The sequence below is a fragment of the Ogataea philodendri genome, assembly GCF_020536065.1.
Source record: "Ogataea philodendri strain CBS6075 chromosome Unknown scaffold7, whole genome shotgun sequence".
Taxonomy (NCBI): domain Eukaryota; kingdom Fungi; phylum Ascomycota; class Pichiomycetes; order Pichiales; family Pichiaceae; genus Ogataea; species Ogataea philodendri.
This window is the reverse complement of record NW_025763914.1, coordinates 91,595-106,436: the sequence shown is the minus strand read 5'-3', so window position 1 is coordinate 106,436 and position 14,842 is coordinate 91,595. Positions and strand designations below refer to the sequence as shown.

At 42.2% G+C, this 14,842-nt stretch overlaps 9 protein-coding genes across 9 annotated transcripts; 4 read left to right on the top strand and 5 right to left on the bottom strand.

The window, feature by feature from the left end:
* Position 1: 1 nt before the first annotated feature.
* On the top strand, positions 2-2,446 carry OGAPHI_002857 (uncharacterized protein; the record flags this gene model as incomplete). Its single annotated transcript, XM_046203772.1, has 2 exons — positions 2-1,739; positions 2,172-2,446. 2 exons carry the CDS (start codon positions 2-4, stop codon positions 2,444-2,446), a joined length of 2,013 nt encoding a protein of 670 aa, XP_046062020.1.
* OGAPHI_002858 (uncharacterized protein) lies at positions 1,834-2,415 on the bottom strand (the record flags this gene model as incomplete). Its single annotated transcript, XM_046203774.1, has 1 exon — positions 1,834-2,415. The coding sequence occupies one exon, from the start codon at positions 2,413-2,415 to the stop codon at positions 1,834-1,836; it is 582 nt and encodes a 193-aa protein (XP_046062021.1).
* A 159-nt stretch (positions 2,447-2,605) lies between the features above and the next one.
* On the top strand, positions 2,606-4,738 carry OGAPHI_002855 (uncharacterized protein; the record flags this gene model as incomplete). Its single annotated transcript, XM_046203770.1, has 1 exon — positions 2,606-4,738. One exon carries the CDS (start codon positions 2,606-2,608, stop codon positions 4,736-4,738), a length of 2,133 nt encoding a protein of 710 aa, XP_046062018.1.
* Positions 3,748-3,966, bottom strand: OGAPHI_002856 (uncharacterized protein; the record flags this gene model as incomplete). The annotated part of the gene is made up of 1 exon (XM_046203771.1): positions 3,748-3,966. The coding sequence occupies one exon, from the start codon at positions 3,964-3,966 to the stop codon at positions 3,748-3,750; it is 219 nt and encodes a 72-aa protein (XP_046062019.1).
* A 51-nt stretch (positions 4,739-4,789) lies between the features above and the next one.
* OGAPHI_002854 (uncharacterized protein) lies at positions 4,790-6,520 on the bottom strand (the record flags this gene model as incomplete). Its single annotated transcript, XM_046203769.1, has 1 exon — positions 4,790-6,520. One exon carries the CDS (start codon positions 6,518-6,520, stop codon positions 4,790-4,792), a length of 1,731 nt encoding a protein of 576 aa, XP_046062017.1.
* Positions 6,521-6,818: 298 nt separating this feature from the next.
* On the bottom strand, positions 6,819-7,994 carry OGAPHI_002853 (uncharacterized protein; the record flags this gene model as incomplete). The annotated part of the gene is made up of 1 exon (XM_046203768.1): positions 6,819-7,994. The coding sequence occupies one exon, from the start codon at positions 7,992-7,994 to the stop codon at positions 6,819-6,821; it is 1,176 nt and encodes a 391-aa protein (XP_046062016.1).
* Positions 7,995-8,609: 615 nt separating this feature from the next.
* OGAPHI_002850 (uncharacterized protein) lies at positions 8,610-14,552 on the bottom strand (the record flags this gene model as incomplete). Its single annotated transcript, XM_046203765.1, has 4 exons — positions 8,610-9,007; positions 9,211-11,565; positions 12,271-14,377; positions 14,460-14,552. 4 exons carry the CDS (start codon positions 14,550-14,552, stop codon positions 8,610-8,612), a joined length of 4,953 nt encoding a protein of 1,650 aa, XP_046062013.1.
* OGAPHI_002852 (uncharacterized protein) lies at positions 8,664-9,047 on the top strand (the record flags this gene model as incomplete). Its single annotated transcript, XM_046203767.1, has 1 exon — positions 8,664-9,047. One exon carries the CDS (start codon positions 8,664-8,666, stop codon positions 9,045-9,047), a length of 384 nt encoding a protein of 127 aa, XP_046062015.1.
* OGAPHI_002851 (uncharacterized protein) lies at positions 12,554-13,159 on the top strand (the record flags this gene model as incomplete). The annotated part of the gene is made up of 2 exons (XM_046203766.1): positions 12,554-12,682; positions 12,809-13,159. The coding sequence occupies 2 exons, from the start codon at positions 12,554-12,556 to the stop codon at positions 13,157-13,159; spliced, it is 480 nt and encodes a 159-aa protein (XP_046062014.1).
* Positions 14,553-14,842: the final 290 nt, after the last annotated feature.

The window sequence follows — 14,842 nt, the reverse complement described above, 5'->3', positions numbered from 1 at the left end:
GATGTCAGGAAGTGAAACTGATAGCTCTATAGAGTTTATCGGCGAGCGGGATGGTGCTAAACAGACTGTCAAAAGCATAGGACCTGAAATTATTGATTCGGAAAGCGAGGAAAGCACCACAGAGACAAGCTCTACTCCAAATGATGAACAGGTTACCGAAGAAACCACCGGAAAAAGATTTCTTCGTGACTTGATAGCAGACGCAGCCGAAAAGCGGCAGAAGAAGAGTACACACACAACTGATACAGAGACAGAGAAAAAACCAATTCCAGCACCTGTCTTAAAATCTCCCATTCACTTGATATCCAACCCATCTTATTGTGCGAAGTATCCTCCATCTTCAAATGCCGATACAATCTCACTCGGCGACATTCTTGGATCCAGAATATTAGAGTCAAGCTACCAATTTAACATGCTCATAGATTGCGATTTCCTATTGCCATTCTTCAATGCAGATCCTTTAAATTTCGAGTTGTATCTAATCGGAACACGCGAGAACATGTCAATTTCGGACTTGCACCAGCTGCAATACCGTATCAGGTCGGTAGACGTTTCTAAGCATCTTCCTAAATGGGGAAGTCATCATACAAAGATGATGATAAACTTCTTCCACGATGATACCTGCCAATTGGTAATTCATACTATGAATCTTACCACAACCGATTATTTGGCACAGACCCAGATGTGCTGGATTTCTCCAAGGCTCAAAAGGCTCAAGAAAGGAACAGTTAAAAAGTCGATTAACGATTTGGATCCAATCACTGACTCAGGATTGATGTTTCAAAATGATCTTAAAGATTATTTGGAAACGTACAAAGACGACAGGATACACAGCCTTATCAAAAGGTTGGACTCGTTTTGTTTCGATCCTATTGATGTTGTTTTCATTGCTTCTTCTCCAGGTCGTTATGAGTTTTCCATTTCCGAATCAGATAAGTCACACGCTAACGTCAATCGACCAAAGCTTTTTGGCTACGGACGTCTTCATCAAGCTCTGAACCAATTCAATCTGACAGCAAAGGGCAACGCAGACTTCATAATGCAGGTTTCTTCGATATCGGCTCCACTCGATTCAAAACATATGAATATTGGTACTCATATACTTTCGAGCATAGTGGAAGGCTCTGACATTATAGTCAAACAACCTGACCATAAATTTACCAACAAAGAGGGATTAGATCTTAAAATAGTGTGGCCAACAGAAAATGAGGTCATTAATGCCTATCACGGACATATATCAGGGCATGCTATCATGCTAAAAACAAAGGCAGTAGGTGGGTGGTTTGCTTACGAGAATCAGAGCAGATTCTTGAGAAACTTCTTCTACAAATGGGCCTCCAAGCCTTTTCCACGATCTGAAGCCGGCAGATCAAATCTTTCTCCACACGTGAAGACGTACTGTGTGACTGAGGACAATTTTTCAACTTTAAAATGGTTTCTCCTCACTTCAGCAAACTTGTCAAAACAAGCTTGGGGTGCTCCTGAGCGCGGGTACGGAGCATCTTTCCAGAACGGAAAATTGAAGAAGCACGCTTACGCAGTCAAATCATTCGAGGCTGGGGTGTTGATCAATCCAAAAATCTTAAAGGTCAGTCTAAATGACAGGAAGGATGTTGTCCTAGTCCCTGTAAGAGGTACGGACTACATGGAGAATGCCAGCACAAATGCCATACACTATCCCATTCGCATGCCTTACGATTACCCCTTGGAAAAGTACTCGAAGGATGATAAACCTTGGAGTACAGAAAAGCTTGAGGAGATTTACCGCACTGCAGAGTATAACTAATCAAAGCGTAACAAGAATATAATTACTTCAAACATGCTATTATGCTATTATATTTTGGTAGCTGCACTTGTGCACAAGCTCAGAACCGAGGAGACGAAGCATGTCATACAAGTGGTGAAAATGTTGCCGGAGTCGACGTCCACATCTGAGCAACAGCAGACAGTGAAGTAGTACTCGTGACACTCACTTTCATCTCTTTGATAGCCACCTCTTTTTGGCACATCTGGTTCGACAAATGCCTTTTTTGGTTCTTCTTGGATCACTGCGGAAGCTTGCTCCTGCCCACCAACGGGAGTTTCTTTATTCTCGATATTATCCGCGAGATCTGCCTCGTTGATTTTTCTAGCTTCAGCCGGCGATGATCCACCTGGGACAGATTGAACAGTTGTATCAGGGTTTTCGTTTTCTTGGACACCTGTGATCGTTGCTTGTGGAGAGAGACGATCACTGGTCTCTGACTCCTTTCCAGCAGACTCGTCGTTCACATTGTCGAGTGGCTCTTTCGAAGAACCGGAGCGAATTGATTCACTCAGGTGGGAATTCGCATCTGTGAAGTACGTGGACTCATTGTCTGTTCCAGACGTAACAGTAGATATGGTTCTAGTTATATCGTTAGGAGCTGACGACATGTTCAGTAAAATCCCAGGAGCTAGATCTTAATTCAAAATGAAGAAAGAAAGGGTCGATTTAGAATTCGTGTCTCTGCATCATACCTTATTTAAAAGCCGCCTCGAAAAAAAAAATCAGCCACAGACGGTGGCTAGTAAATTAACTTAAAAAAATTTATTTTCTACATTACTAAGGAAACTTGATTCAAGAATGCCTCCAAAGACAGAACCTAGAAAGTGGAAGCCTCCAAAGGGGCCGAAAAATACTCCTCACAAAAACAAGAACACGATCGGTCTGGGTAAGAGTATCAAGAATGTGAAAAACCAGGAGAATAAAGTCTACTACCTTCCGGACGGTGAGATGCGATTCACAACAGACAAGCATGAAGACGACTGGGTGAAACTTCGGTCCGTCACTCAGGAGAATGCTTTGGACGAATTCTTGAACACTGCAGCTTTGGCAGACACAGATTTCGCGGCTGAAAGAACATCGGGGATAAAGATCGTTAAGGTCAATCAGCAGGCAGTTGATACGGGAAATTACAACCCTTACTTATTAACTACCGAAGAAGAAATCAAAAAGTTCAAAATCCAACAAGAACACCAGAGTGAACTGAGGGTTCCTAGACGTCCTAGATGGACCAAACAGATGACCAAATTCGAGCTTGAAAGGTTAGAAAGTGAAGCTTTCTTAGATTGGAGAAGAAAGCTTGCAATGCTCCAACAGAACCATGACTTATTACTGACACCATTTGAAAGAAACATCATGGTGTGGAAACAACTTTGGAGAGTTGTCGAAAGATCTGATTTGGTTGTTCAAATTGTTGATGCGAGAAACCCATTGCTTTTCCGTTCTGTCGACCTCGAAGCATATGTGAAGGAACTTAACCCCTTGAAGCGTAACTTATTGTTGGTTAACAAGGCAGATCTTTTAACATTTGAGCAGAGACTGGAATGGGCTCGTTATTTCCGTGCGCATGATATCAAGTATACATTTTTCAGTGCTTTTTTGGCCAATGAAGATCTCGAGAGAGAAAGAGAAAGACTAGAGCAGCAAGACGACTCCGCTGAATATAAGGCTACCATTAGAAAACCGGCCAAAGAACAAAAGGAAAGCGCTGACGATTTTGATTTGACCGAGAGCGATGCATCTTTTTCAGACGAAGACGAGGATGAGGATGAGGAGTTGGAGCGGTTGAAACAAGAAGTGAACAACCTACAGAGAGAAGTTGAATTGGATGATCAACCGGAGAGTACTGTAAGCACAGAAAATGATGAACAGAAAGCTGGAGACGGGGAGGCTTCGAATGAAAACCTCCAAGATCAATTAGAATGGACCAGAATTATCACCGTTCAAGAACTCGAGGAATTATGTTTGAAAGTTGCACCTGAACCTTTAACAGAACCACCTGAAGGGCAGCCAAAAAGATTGCAGATTGGGCTTGTGGGATACCCGAATGTGGGTAAGTCTTCCACCATCAACGCATTGGTTGGATCCAAGAAGGTGTCCGTTTCTTCGACTCCAGGAAAAACGAAGCATTTCCAGACAATTTTGCTTTCCGACAAAGTCATCCTCTGCGATTGTCCAGGTCTGGTTTTCCCGAATTTTGCTTACACAAATGCAGAGTTGGTCTGTAACGGTGTTCTTCCGATCGATCAGCTACGTGAACACACGGCACCGACTCAGCTGGTGGCGGAAAGAATCCCAAAGTATTTTCTGGAAGCAGTTTATGGTATTGCTATCAATACTACATCAATAGAGGAAGGGGGAACCGGGAGACCAAATTCCCACGAACTTTTAAATGCGTTTGCAAGAGCAAGGGGATTTATGACTCAAGGTTTTGGATCTGCCGATGAGAGTCGTGCGGCAAGATACATTCTAAAGGATTATGCCACGGGAAAACTTTTATTTGTGGAGCCACCTCCAAACGAAGACGGTTCCAGACGTGACGAGGAAAGCTGCCGTCGGTTCAATGAAGACTTATACACGGTGCAAAACCTTCCTGAACAAAGAAAGCAGCAAGTTTTAAATGCCATTAGAGATAAAAACTTGAATGTTGAAAGTTTCGACCTTGCCAATGATCTCAGCAAACTTACATTTTCTTCGCACTTATCTGCCGATGATGCCCTCAATGGTAACAAACATGCAAGAACTTACGGTGGTAAACAGGCGGCTATACTCAACTCTGCTGCTGAACTTGATAACGAATTTTTCAAAATGAACCAAGTCCAAGGAAGTTTCCAAACGCCGTTCCACAGCAAATCAATTCAAAGCAACAAGAAACATAATAAGGCTAATAAGAAGAAGGCCAAGAAGCTCAGAAAAGCTTCAGTGGCTGCTTAAGAGCTTGACGAATTTGTGTATTAATGAACTCTACCAGTTTATATGGTGAAATTAAAATGCATTATCTCCCAACTGATTTTGAACCGAATCTATCTCTTGCTGCAAATCAGAGAGATTTAGTTCTAGCGATTTGAGATCATCGAATTTCTTTCGTTTCTTGTAATCTTCGTAGAGATTTTGGACCATAAACTTCTGTTCATTCAGAACCATCAGTTTTTCTCTATATTCCCTGATTTCTTTCTTTAGCAGCTTTGGTTTCGCCGGTTTGGAATAGGACTGGCTTTCCAGTTCCTTTTGCTCTTTTCTCAATTTCTCCTGTTGAGCCTTTCTAAGTATGGGGAGATTTTCTTGAAGAAACAGAATGATGTATGATTTCAATGATTTGTAAAGCTTGATTTCATCAATCTTGATTTGCATCGACTGGGACTTGACCTTACCTTGCTCCAAAGAGTGTTCTAAACCATCAATCTTATTTGCAACCAATTTGCCTATTCGCTCCATCTTTCCAAGTAGCTCAACATGACCTAAATCGAAAGGTCCGTCAACTTTTCGTTTATTTCCAATTTTTGCTTCCAAGGCCTTCACTTGGGCAAAGAAATGCAGAAACTCTGACAAACTATCAGAAGTCCGACTTTGAAAAAGCAGTCTCTTGTTGAATAGCTTTTGTTTGCAGTTAAGACATAATCTAACTGTCCAATTGACATCCTCTAAGTTCTGTATTTTCTCTTCTTGGTCAGTGTTCATTATATCAACAAAGATATTGGCAGGAACATCCATAGAACAGCCACGAGATACGTCTCCACAAACGACAAGTCCACAAACTCTGCAGTGATGCTTTCGATTCCAAAAATTAAACGCTGTGTGGCATATTGAACATTCGATAACTTGTGAACTATCAACCCAATTTGCTAAACCCTGTTCAATCGTTTTCAGATTTCGCGCTGGAATGTGACCATCCTCAATCTGTTTGAGAGTTTGTAGCAATTTGATCGACCTATTTTCCAATGTCACTATCTCCAATTTGACATTTTCAATCTTTTGGTCTCGCAAGCGTTTGAACGTGACCCCCTTATCGATTAACAGATTGGAAGAGCTTGGATTAGATAAATTCCAACCCTGTCTATATGAAAGAAAGCAGTCTTGGCAGCATCTGCTCCAATATCCTTGGATTGGATCAGGATTGAGGTCCCTATCGAGCTTCATTCTAAATAGTGTATGCTGATTGCAAAAAAGCTTGCCACATTTCCGGCAGTTAACAGTCCCAAATTTGCCTCCTAGCTTCTTTGGACAACCGTCCATGTTACATGTCATGGCGCCATTCAACCTCTGCCAGTGATCTCGGGGAATTACAGATGCATTTTCCATCAACGGTGCGTTATTCGAGCCCTCATCATTAGATATTTCTGAATAATTGCTTGCAGACAGTTCAATCTTAGTAGAACCACGCTGAGACTGTCCTTGGGGCGAGTTAACAATCTCTGTGGCTTTGGCAACAACGGTTTTTTTGAACCAGTTTTTGAAATCTGTCTCGAATTGTAAGTTATTATCAGTTGATCCCGGTGAAGGCGAAGAGTGTTCGTCATCAAGATGACGGTTGAGCTGATGCAATGTCAGCATGACCTCATTGCATATCGGACATCGTAAGGCTTCGGTAGCGATTAGCGAAGAAGATGAGGAGGAAGAAGGAGAGGCCGATGATGATGACGAAGGAGTAGGTATCCCCGTTAATCCACTCGGGGCATGATCCGCCTGTGATGCGCCTAGAACTCGCTTTTTGCTCATCTTGAATCACAAAGCCTGCTAGTTTTGAGAGCATGCTCTTATGAAAGAGCCGAAACAGAGTGCAAATAATAATAAACTAGCGATATTAATATTTGACTTAATTATTTTTTGATATTGGAATCCTGTTAGTGTCAAGGAATATCAATGTTTGACACAAACACTTACTACTAATCCTTAAAGATCGTATTCAAATACAATTAAATATCATCGAGAATTGAAATGATAAATAGAAAATGGCAAATAATAGTCGTAATCATTCAACTTCATTATTGGTTCGAGTCAACACATACGCCATCGACTAATTTAAGGACGGATCCATGAGCTGTTCGCCTGAGTATGGCACAAACGATTGAAGATCAAATCCAAGTTGGTCGCGTTTCCATGCAGGCACCAATGAATCGATCAATGAAGGGTTCACGCTAAGCTCCCTTTTGGAGAAATCAAACAAATCCGGAATGATAATTTCGTGTTGGATCTTGTAGTTTCTGTAGTTTGGGAACGTGATATTTGGTTGGGCTTTGAGCTCGTCGAAGAACTTACAAGTCAATGTCTCTGCAGCCCCAATTCTCAAAATTGGTGAGTAATTGAGCACCAGTTGTAGTAATTCTAAACATTCTGGTTCAACATGCTTGAATATCTTTTGCAGCGGAATAGGCTTTATGGACGGGAACTTGTGGTCCATGTAATTCGGATTCATAGACTTTATTTCATCTTTGGATGGAGTTCCTAAAATCTTTATTATTTCAACCAGTTGATCAATACCAGATTCACCAGGAAATAGCGGTTGCCCTAGAAGCAACTCTGCGATGACGCAACCAGCAGACCACAAATCGATCTTGGTGGTGTAATTTCTGGCTCCAAATATGAGCTCTGGAGCTCTGTAGTATCTGGAACAGATGTACGAAACATTCGGCTCGGCAGGATTTAGAATTTTTGCAGATCCAAAATCGCAAAGCTTTAATATTCCATTGAGAGGATCAATAAGGAGATTTTGGGGTTTGATGTCTCTATGACAGATTCCCAACGAATGGATATATAGGAGAGATCTGAAAAGTTGGTATGAATATAGTTTCACTTCAAAATTTGGCATAATTTTTTGCCTGGAGGTATACCAATGACATGATTTGTATAATGTTTCTGGGACATATTCCAAAATCAAATGCAAATATAACTCATCTTTCTCATTTGTCTTGTAGAAGAAAGAAAGAAGACTGACAATATTCTTATGTTTTATGAGTCTCATAATTTCTAATTCTCTGTTTTTGTAACGCTTGTCTTGTAAAACCCGCTTGATTGCTGCTTTGGAATTATCATGCAATAATGTTATTTGATAAACGTATCCAAACGATCCATGACCGACCATGGATTTCTGCGTGTAAGTGATATTTGATTGTACTCCGGTGTGACCGTCTCTCACTTCTACGGTGAACATTTGTTGTTCCACTCCGTTGTTTGCAAGGCCTTGCTCATTCATTGTGCTACAACTTATTTTGCATTCAAAAGGAAATAGTCAGGCTTATTAACTCAAAAGACTGAGTTCAACAAGAACAAACAAATAGTTATAAAGTCGAAATTGACAACAAATGTGTAAACGTTGAGAACAAAAACGCACCAAACAATAATTTTCTTTTGCCAAAAAATGGGGAAAAAACTTATTTACGTGCTAGTTAGAGGAATGCACCCTCACACCTAACAGGTTAGAGAAGCTACTTTCGTCTGGAAACAGGTTATATATTAACACCAGTCAGTTTTAATTAGCTCTAACTCACCCAGCTACCACACAGAATGGCAGTTATTTCAGGGCTCACGATAATGGGATTGTATTAAAGCGTCAGTTCGGCTAATTGAAGATACAAAAAATGACATCATCTAAAATTTATTCCCCAATTAATATGGAGAAGAAAGCGGGGGTGGGACAGCTCAAAGCGCTGTGCTGTATGATCTAGAAAAATAGGAGATACTGATCCGGGTAAAATTTAAGCCGACTTGAAAAGCGATTGGGAATTATTCCCGATATATTTTAGGCGATGCTGTGTAAGGGTGTGAATTAATATTATTTTGAACAAAATTTTTCAAATTTTTTTTTCATCTAAGTAAAGGCGAGCTTATCATAATCCGCATTGCAAGGAACCTTTATTGAATCATGTCTGCCGCACCAAACCCAAAAGCTTTTCCTTTGTCCGACTCTAACCTCACCCAACAGATTCTTGATGTTGTTCAACAAGCTCAAAACTTGAGACAACTCAAGAAGGGTGCTAACGAGACCACCAAGACTTTGAACAGAGGTATTTCCGAGTTCATCATCATGGCCGCCGACACCGAGCCTATTGAGATTCTTTTGCACTTGCCTCTTTTGTGCGAGGACAAGAACGTTCCATACGTTTTTGTTCCTTCCAAGACCGCTTTGGGTAGAGCTTGTGGTGTTTCCAGACCAGTTATTGCTGCTTCTATCACCACAAACGATGCCTCCGCCATCAAAAACCAAATCTACGCCATTAAGGACAAGATTGAAACTTTGTTGATTTAATCTGATTGCAAAGTCCAACTAGTATAGATTTAACTTAATAAAATAGTGGTGAAAACAACTTTACCGTAGTAATATATTATACACTGCAAACATCGAAAATGAAGTTCGTCTCATTACAAGTACGAGTACTTGCCATCTCCCTGATTTGAACTGGCAAAGTTACCAGTCGAATCGAAAGGCTGTGCAGGAGAGTTGAAGTCGGCGTCAGATCCAAAGTCAGAGGCACTTCTGAAGCTGTCCTCGTGGTGCATCGTCGACGAAGGAGTCTGGAAGACCTCACTATCTGATTGCATAATTGGCGTGTTAGACTCCGATCTGGCATGAATTGCAGGGGGCTCGAGAGTAGTCTTCGGGAGATCTGGGAGCTCTTTTGAAGCAGAGGCATCCGCAAAAGATGCATCAGGATTGGTAACCTCGCTCTTCAACTGCGACTTCTTACTGCGGCGTAGAAGTGACTTACCACCAGTAAGCTTGTGCATAAGTTTGGCACCAAAGGAAGCCTCCTCTTCTTGCGTAAGCTCCAAAGGCTTGTCTGTGTCATCTGATTTCTTCTCAGAGTAAAGATTAGCGTCAGAAGAGTCGACCATGGCCTTGAGCTTATACATCTCATTAGCCCAGTTGTCCTGATGATCCTTTGCGACTTGCCCCAGTTCAAACAATTCCTGTGCTCCTTCTGGGATCTCTTTGTTGTATTGACTCTTTTGGAAAGATGTTCTATCATCCTTTGCCGGAGAGAATCTTGCGTCCGGGTTTTTGGAAAAGATAGCAATGCAGGAGTATGTGATGATCATGATCAAAAGCAAAAACGAAAACACAGCATTTAGAACAAAGAAAACCAGTCCCATGATCGATCCAACAGCACTGGCTTGACCAAACAATTCCGAGAAGAACATAAAGAAGAATGAGTTGATTGTGTTCACAACACTCATAAGAATGTTCACGATATTGGTAGGTTTATCCAAAAATGGTCTCTTCTTGATCAACCCCGCGGTGTAGACCAAATCCAAAATGAAAATCACCAGTGCTTGTGTCTTTCCAGATTTTTGAGCAAGAGCAACAAACAGGGCTTTGGCGAACAAGTATGTCAGACTGACAGCTCCCCAGTAGTATTTTTTGGCATCAAACATCGTGTAGAAAAATCCGTAACGGTTCAGCACGTTTGGATTTCCGTACAGAATTGCAGCGGCATTGTTATGAGTCTCAACAGAGACAGAACCGAACATCAAGGTTCTGTAACAGACCCAACCCATGATTCCCAAACACAAAATCAAGAAAATCACAGCCAGAACAACCACAGCTGCGGAATCAACCACAGTGAATTCCCAGAGAGATAAAATGACAAGCTGAGGGAATCCGATATAAATGTATCTTTGCAGAATTCCTTTCAAAACCACTCTCCAGTTTTTATTCATGTCGATTGTTCTCGACCAGCCATGTCTCCTGCCAAAGGCCATTGTGGTCTTTGTCACCATGAAGAGTCCAACAAGGACGTAAAGGAATAGAGTGAAAAAGGTGAATCCCGTACAAACAATCGACGTAGGTTCAATGTTTGCTTGGTATCCAACTCTTTCAACACCTCTTAAAATCTTGAGGTATTGGTCACCATGTAGATTGTAAAGGTCATTTGATCTTGCTTGAATGTCTTGGTAGTAGTCTGTTTGCACAGGAGATAGGCTGGGGAAGAAGTATGAAACTAATGGGTAGAATGGGACAAACTTGGTAGCAAATTTCTTTCCTTGATTCAAAGATCTTTGAACCAGAACAGAGACAGACGAAGACGTGAGGTATTGGGTTGGTGTTCCTCCCGTAGCCTGGATGTACCATCTGAAGATTTGTTGCATGAAAGTGACCCTAATCAATCCCATAGACCAAGCCAAATTCTCAGCCCATCCGCTGACAATTGGAGGAACCTCTTGAACGTGCAACATGCACAATATAACGGTACTTTGGAAGTACGAAAACAGTGAGAAAGCGTTAGCTGAAATGATGGAAGCCGAAGACGAGTTTCCGAACGCGGACAACACGGCAGAAACGAGAAGACCAATTCCCGAAACAACAGCGGTGGCCCATTTAGCACCCACATGCGCCACAGTCTTCCCGTTCGAGAAAGAAGCTTGAATACAACCGATTTGTGTGTTGTTCTCACTTAGAACAATCACTCTGACCAGGGCATCAATATCCGGAAATGTATAAGCAATTCCTGGAATCATGTCAGTAAAGGACTTCGACAGATATTGAATAGAGTTAACCTCTATGGTTCCAGGATACATTGGACAGAACTGTTTCCAGCCAATATCACAGAAATCAACTCTTCTGTTTGCCACCTTGATACCATAGGCGTAGACGTAAATTTCCGCCAATATTTGTTCGTCAGAGATTTCCGAGTTTAGCGAGATGTCGTATTCGACCGAGGCCCCACCTCCATCATTTGCTTTAAACTCAACATCGAAATGAGTAGCCTCAACTTGAGAGTTTTCCATACATGTAACAAGAGAGCTTGCTGTTAAAGTTCTTAGAGCTGATGCACCTGCGGAGAACGTTAGTATGTAAACCAACACCCATAGTTGCCGTAATGTTAGCATTTTTACCAACAAACCAATGGTATTCTGTGATGTGAATGAGTCAGGAACGCTTAATAAGAAGTGTTATTTCCCTGGATGCAAGTACCGAGGTCAATATTTGAAATTAAACAACGATAAAGGTAAGTCTTGATCCGTCCCAGTGAATGATTCGGATGATAGGCTTTGTTCTAAGCTCGAGGGATGAAACTGAATTTGCACCGATCTGAATTTGCAATGCAATTTGAACAGTTTCCAAGCTTCGGTTTCCAAATATATGTGAAGGAAACAGCAAGATCAAAACGTCAAATCCGTTTGTTGATTTAAATTCCCAGAGCACAGAATTTTTTCAGGCTAGTTTCCAAAAGTTTATGTGGCTGATGCGCATACGGCTTTCTATTGATCTAATTATAAAACACGGGGATTTTTCTAAGCGCGTTCGTGTGGCGCAGCACACATAAAAACAAAAAGATACAGATAGTTGTTGACGCAACGTGTACCAACTGCACTTTTCACACGTTTGTTTCATGCAGTTGGTTATTCAATTCTGTTCCCAGGTTATTGTTACAAAACTCAATGTTAGATCACATAGTACAAGTCATTAAACCTTATTCATTATTTCTTTTTAACCACCTCGATCAGATGCTCCACAACTTGAGGGTTACTCAGAGTTGAGATATCACCCAGCTGGTCCTCTTCTCCGGAAAGAATTTTTCTCAAGATCCGTCTCATTATCTTGCCCGATCTTGTTTTAGGCAGGTCATTAACCAATAATATTAGCTTTGGAGAAGCAAAAGGCCCAATTTCCTTCCGGACAGTAAGAACCAGCTCTTTTTTCAAGGCCACAGTATCTTCGATGTTTTTCCTTTTCAAAGCAACAAAAGCAGCAACGGCAGAACCCGTTAATTCGTCAGGGAATCCAACGACTGCAGATTCTGCAACCAGAGAATGCTCAATCAAAGCAGCCTCAATCTCTGCAGTAGACAGTCTGTGTCCAGAAACATTGACCACATCGTCCACTCTTCCCAAGATCCAGTAGAATCCATCTTTATCTCTGGCAGCTCCATCTCCAGAGAAGTAATATCCATTGTATGGTCTTAAATATGTGTCCAAGAATCTATTGTAATCATTCCAAATAGATCTTGCCATAGATGGCCACGGGGATCTGATAGCAAGAACACCTTCAACACCATTGTCATGGAGCTCTTGGCCACTGACAGGGTCAATGATGGCCGGGTCGATTCCAAAGAACGGCAACGATGCAGATCCAGGCTTTGTTGGGGTAACTCCGGCCAAAGGAGTGATCAAATGGGAGCCAGACTCGGTTTGCCAATAAGTGTCGCAAATATGCGCTTTTCCTCTACCAATGAATGTGTTATACCACTCCCAGACATCTTTGGCAATTGGTTCTCCAACAGATCCCAGAACTCTCAACGATTCAAGAGAATATGGCTCGATGTAGGACTCGCCTGCCCTCTTGAGAAGTCTGAGCGCAGTTGGAGCAACGTAGAACTGAGTCACCTTGTACTTATCAACGATTTCCCAGTAACGTGAGTAGTTTGGATAGGCTGGAGTTCCTTCGAACACCACTGTGGTGGCCCCGTTAAGAAGCGGGCCGTAAACCACGTACGAATGGCCAGTGATCCATCCAACATCTCCTGCCGTGAAAAGAATGTCTTCTGGGTGCACATCAAACACATACTTAGTAGTCAGAAGAGCTCCCAACAAGTAACCGGCTGTTGAATGTTGGATACCTTTAGGTTTTCCTGTTGATCCCGATGTGTAGAGGAGGAAGAGCGTGTCTTCTGAGGAAACAGGGGTAGCTGGGAGGAATGAAGGGTACTTTGCAACTTCTTCGTGCCACCACAAGTCTCTTCCCGATGTCCAAGGGATATAAGAATTTCCAGTACGTTTGAAAACCAGAACATTGGTGACCTGAGGACAGGCCAGAAGGGCATCGTCGACGATTTTCTTGGTCTCGATGATTTTACCCCCTCTTTTCGACTCGTCTGTGGTGATCACGACCTTGGAGTTGGCATCATTGATTCTGTCTCTAAGCGATCCAGAACTGAACCCGGCAAAAACCACAGAATGGATGGCTCCGATTCTGGTGATGGCCATTAAGGTAATAATAGCCTCGGGGATCATTGGCAAGTAGACTGCGACGGTGTCTCCCTTTTTGACGCCGAGGTTCAGAAGGACATTCGAAACCTTGCAGACCTCTTTTAGAAGCTCTCCGTAGGTGATGATGCGTCCTTGGTCGGGTTCATCAGCCTCAAAAATAATAGCAGGCTTGTTTGGATTCTTAATGGCCCATCTATCCACACAATTGTACGAGGCATTAATCTGGCCGTCCACAAACCAAGCAGATCCCTCTCCATTGTTGTCATCAAAGTGAGGGGCAGCGGGGATTTTGGGGACGGAGAATGGTCTGAACCAACTCAAATTTTGTTGGGCCATCCTACCAAAAAAGGAGCCAGGGTCTTTGATGGACTCCTCGTACAGTTTTTTGTATTCATCCAAAGAAGTCAGGTAAGGTTTGGAAGGATGTCTTTCCAAAAAGCCGCTTGGAGGTTGCACAAGCGCTTCGTTTATCAAATGTTCGTTTTCCAATGCTTTTTTCTCAGACATTATCAATTGACTAACTAGAGGGACTAAATTATATCCAGCTCCCCTATTTATACATTTGACATGCGTGGGGGGAGAGTCAGCAACAAATTCTTCTCCAGCACATGAATAGCCACTTGAATGGACAAATAATACGAGTTGCAACTGCACTACTGCACGCCAGAATTGTGTCTTCCGGAGAGGAGGAGAGATTGAGGGGTAGAGCGTGAAAAATTTGGCCAAATACCCTGTCAACCCCACCAATGACCATGGCAAGTCCTCCGGTAGAGCTTGGGTTCACGGGTGAACGAAACTCTCTTTTGCCGGTGGTCCATGGCATCAATCATGGGACCCTTGATTGGAAAGTGGGGTCTTGGATAGCAACCGTTTGAACGTCAAGTGACTCGAGACCCCAAAAATGCCAACACATCTTTACACGGGAAAACCTCTCTCCAACCCATTACATAATCTTTCTGTCAGCTGAAAATTCGTTTACCATAAATCTTTTTGGGAAATCAAGGCAGCATATTTTTAGAAACTTCAACATTATAAGCCTTGATCTTGTTATCCTTAGTGATCTTGGATAAAAAAGAGTTGCTAACCCGGATATTTTGCTCTTTTCAGATTCAA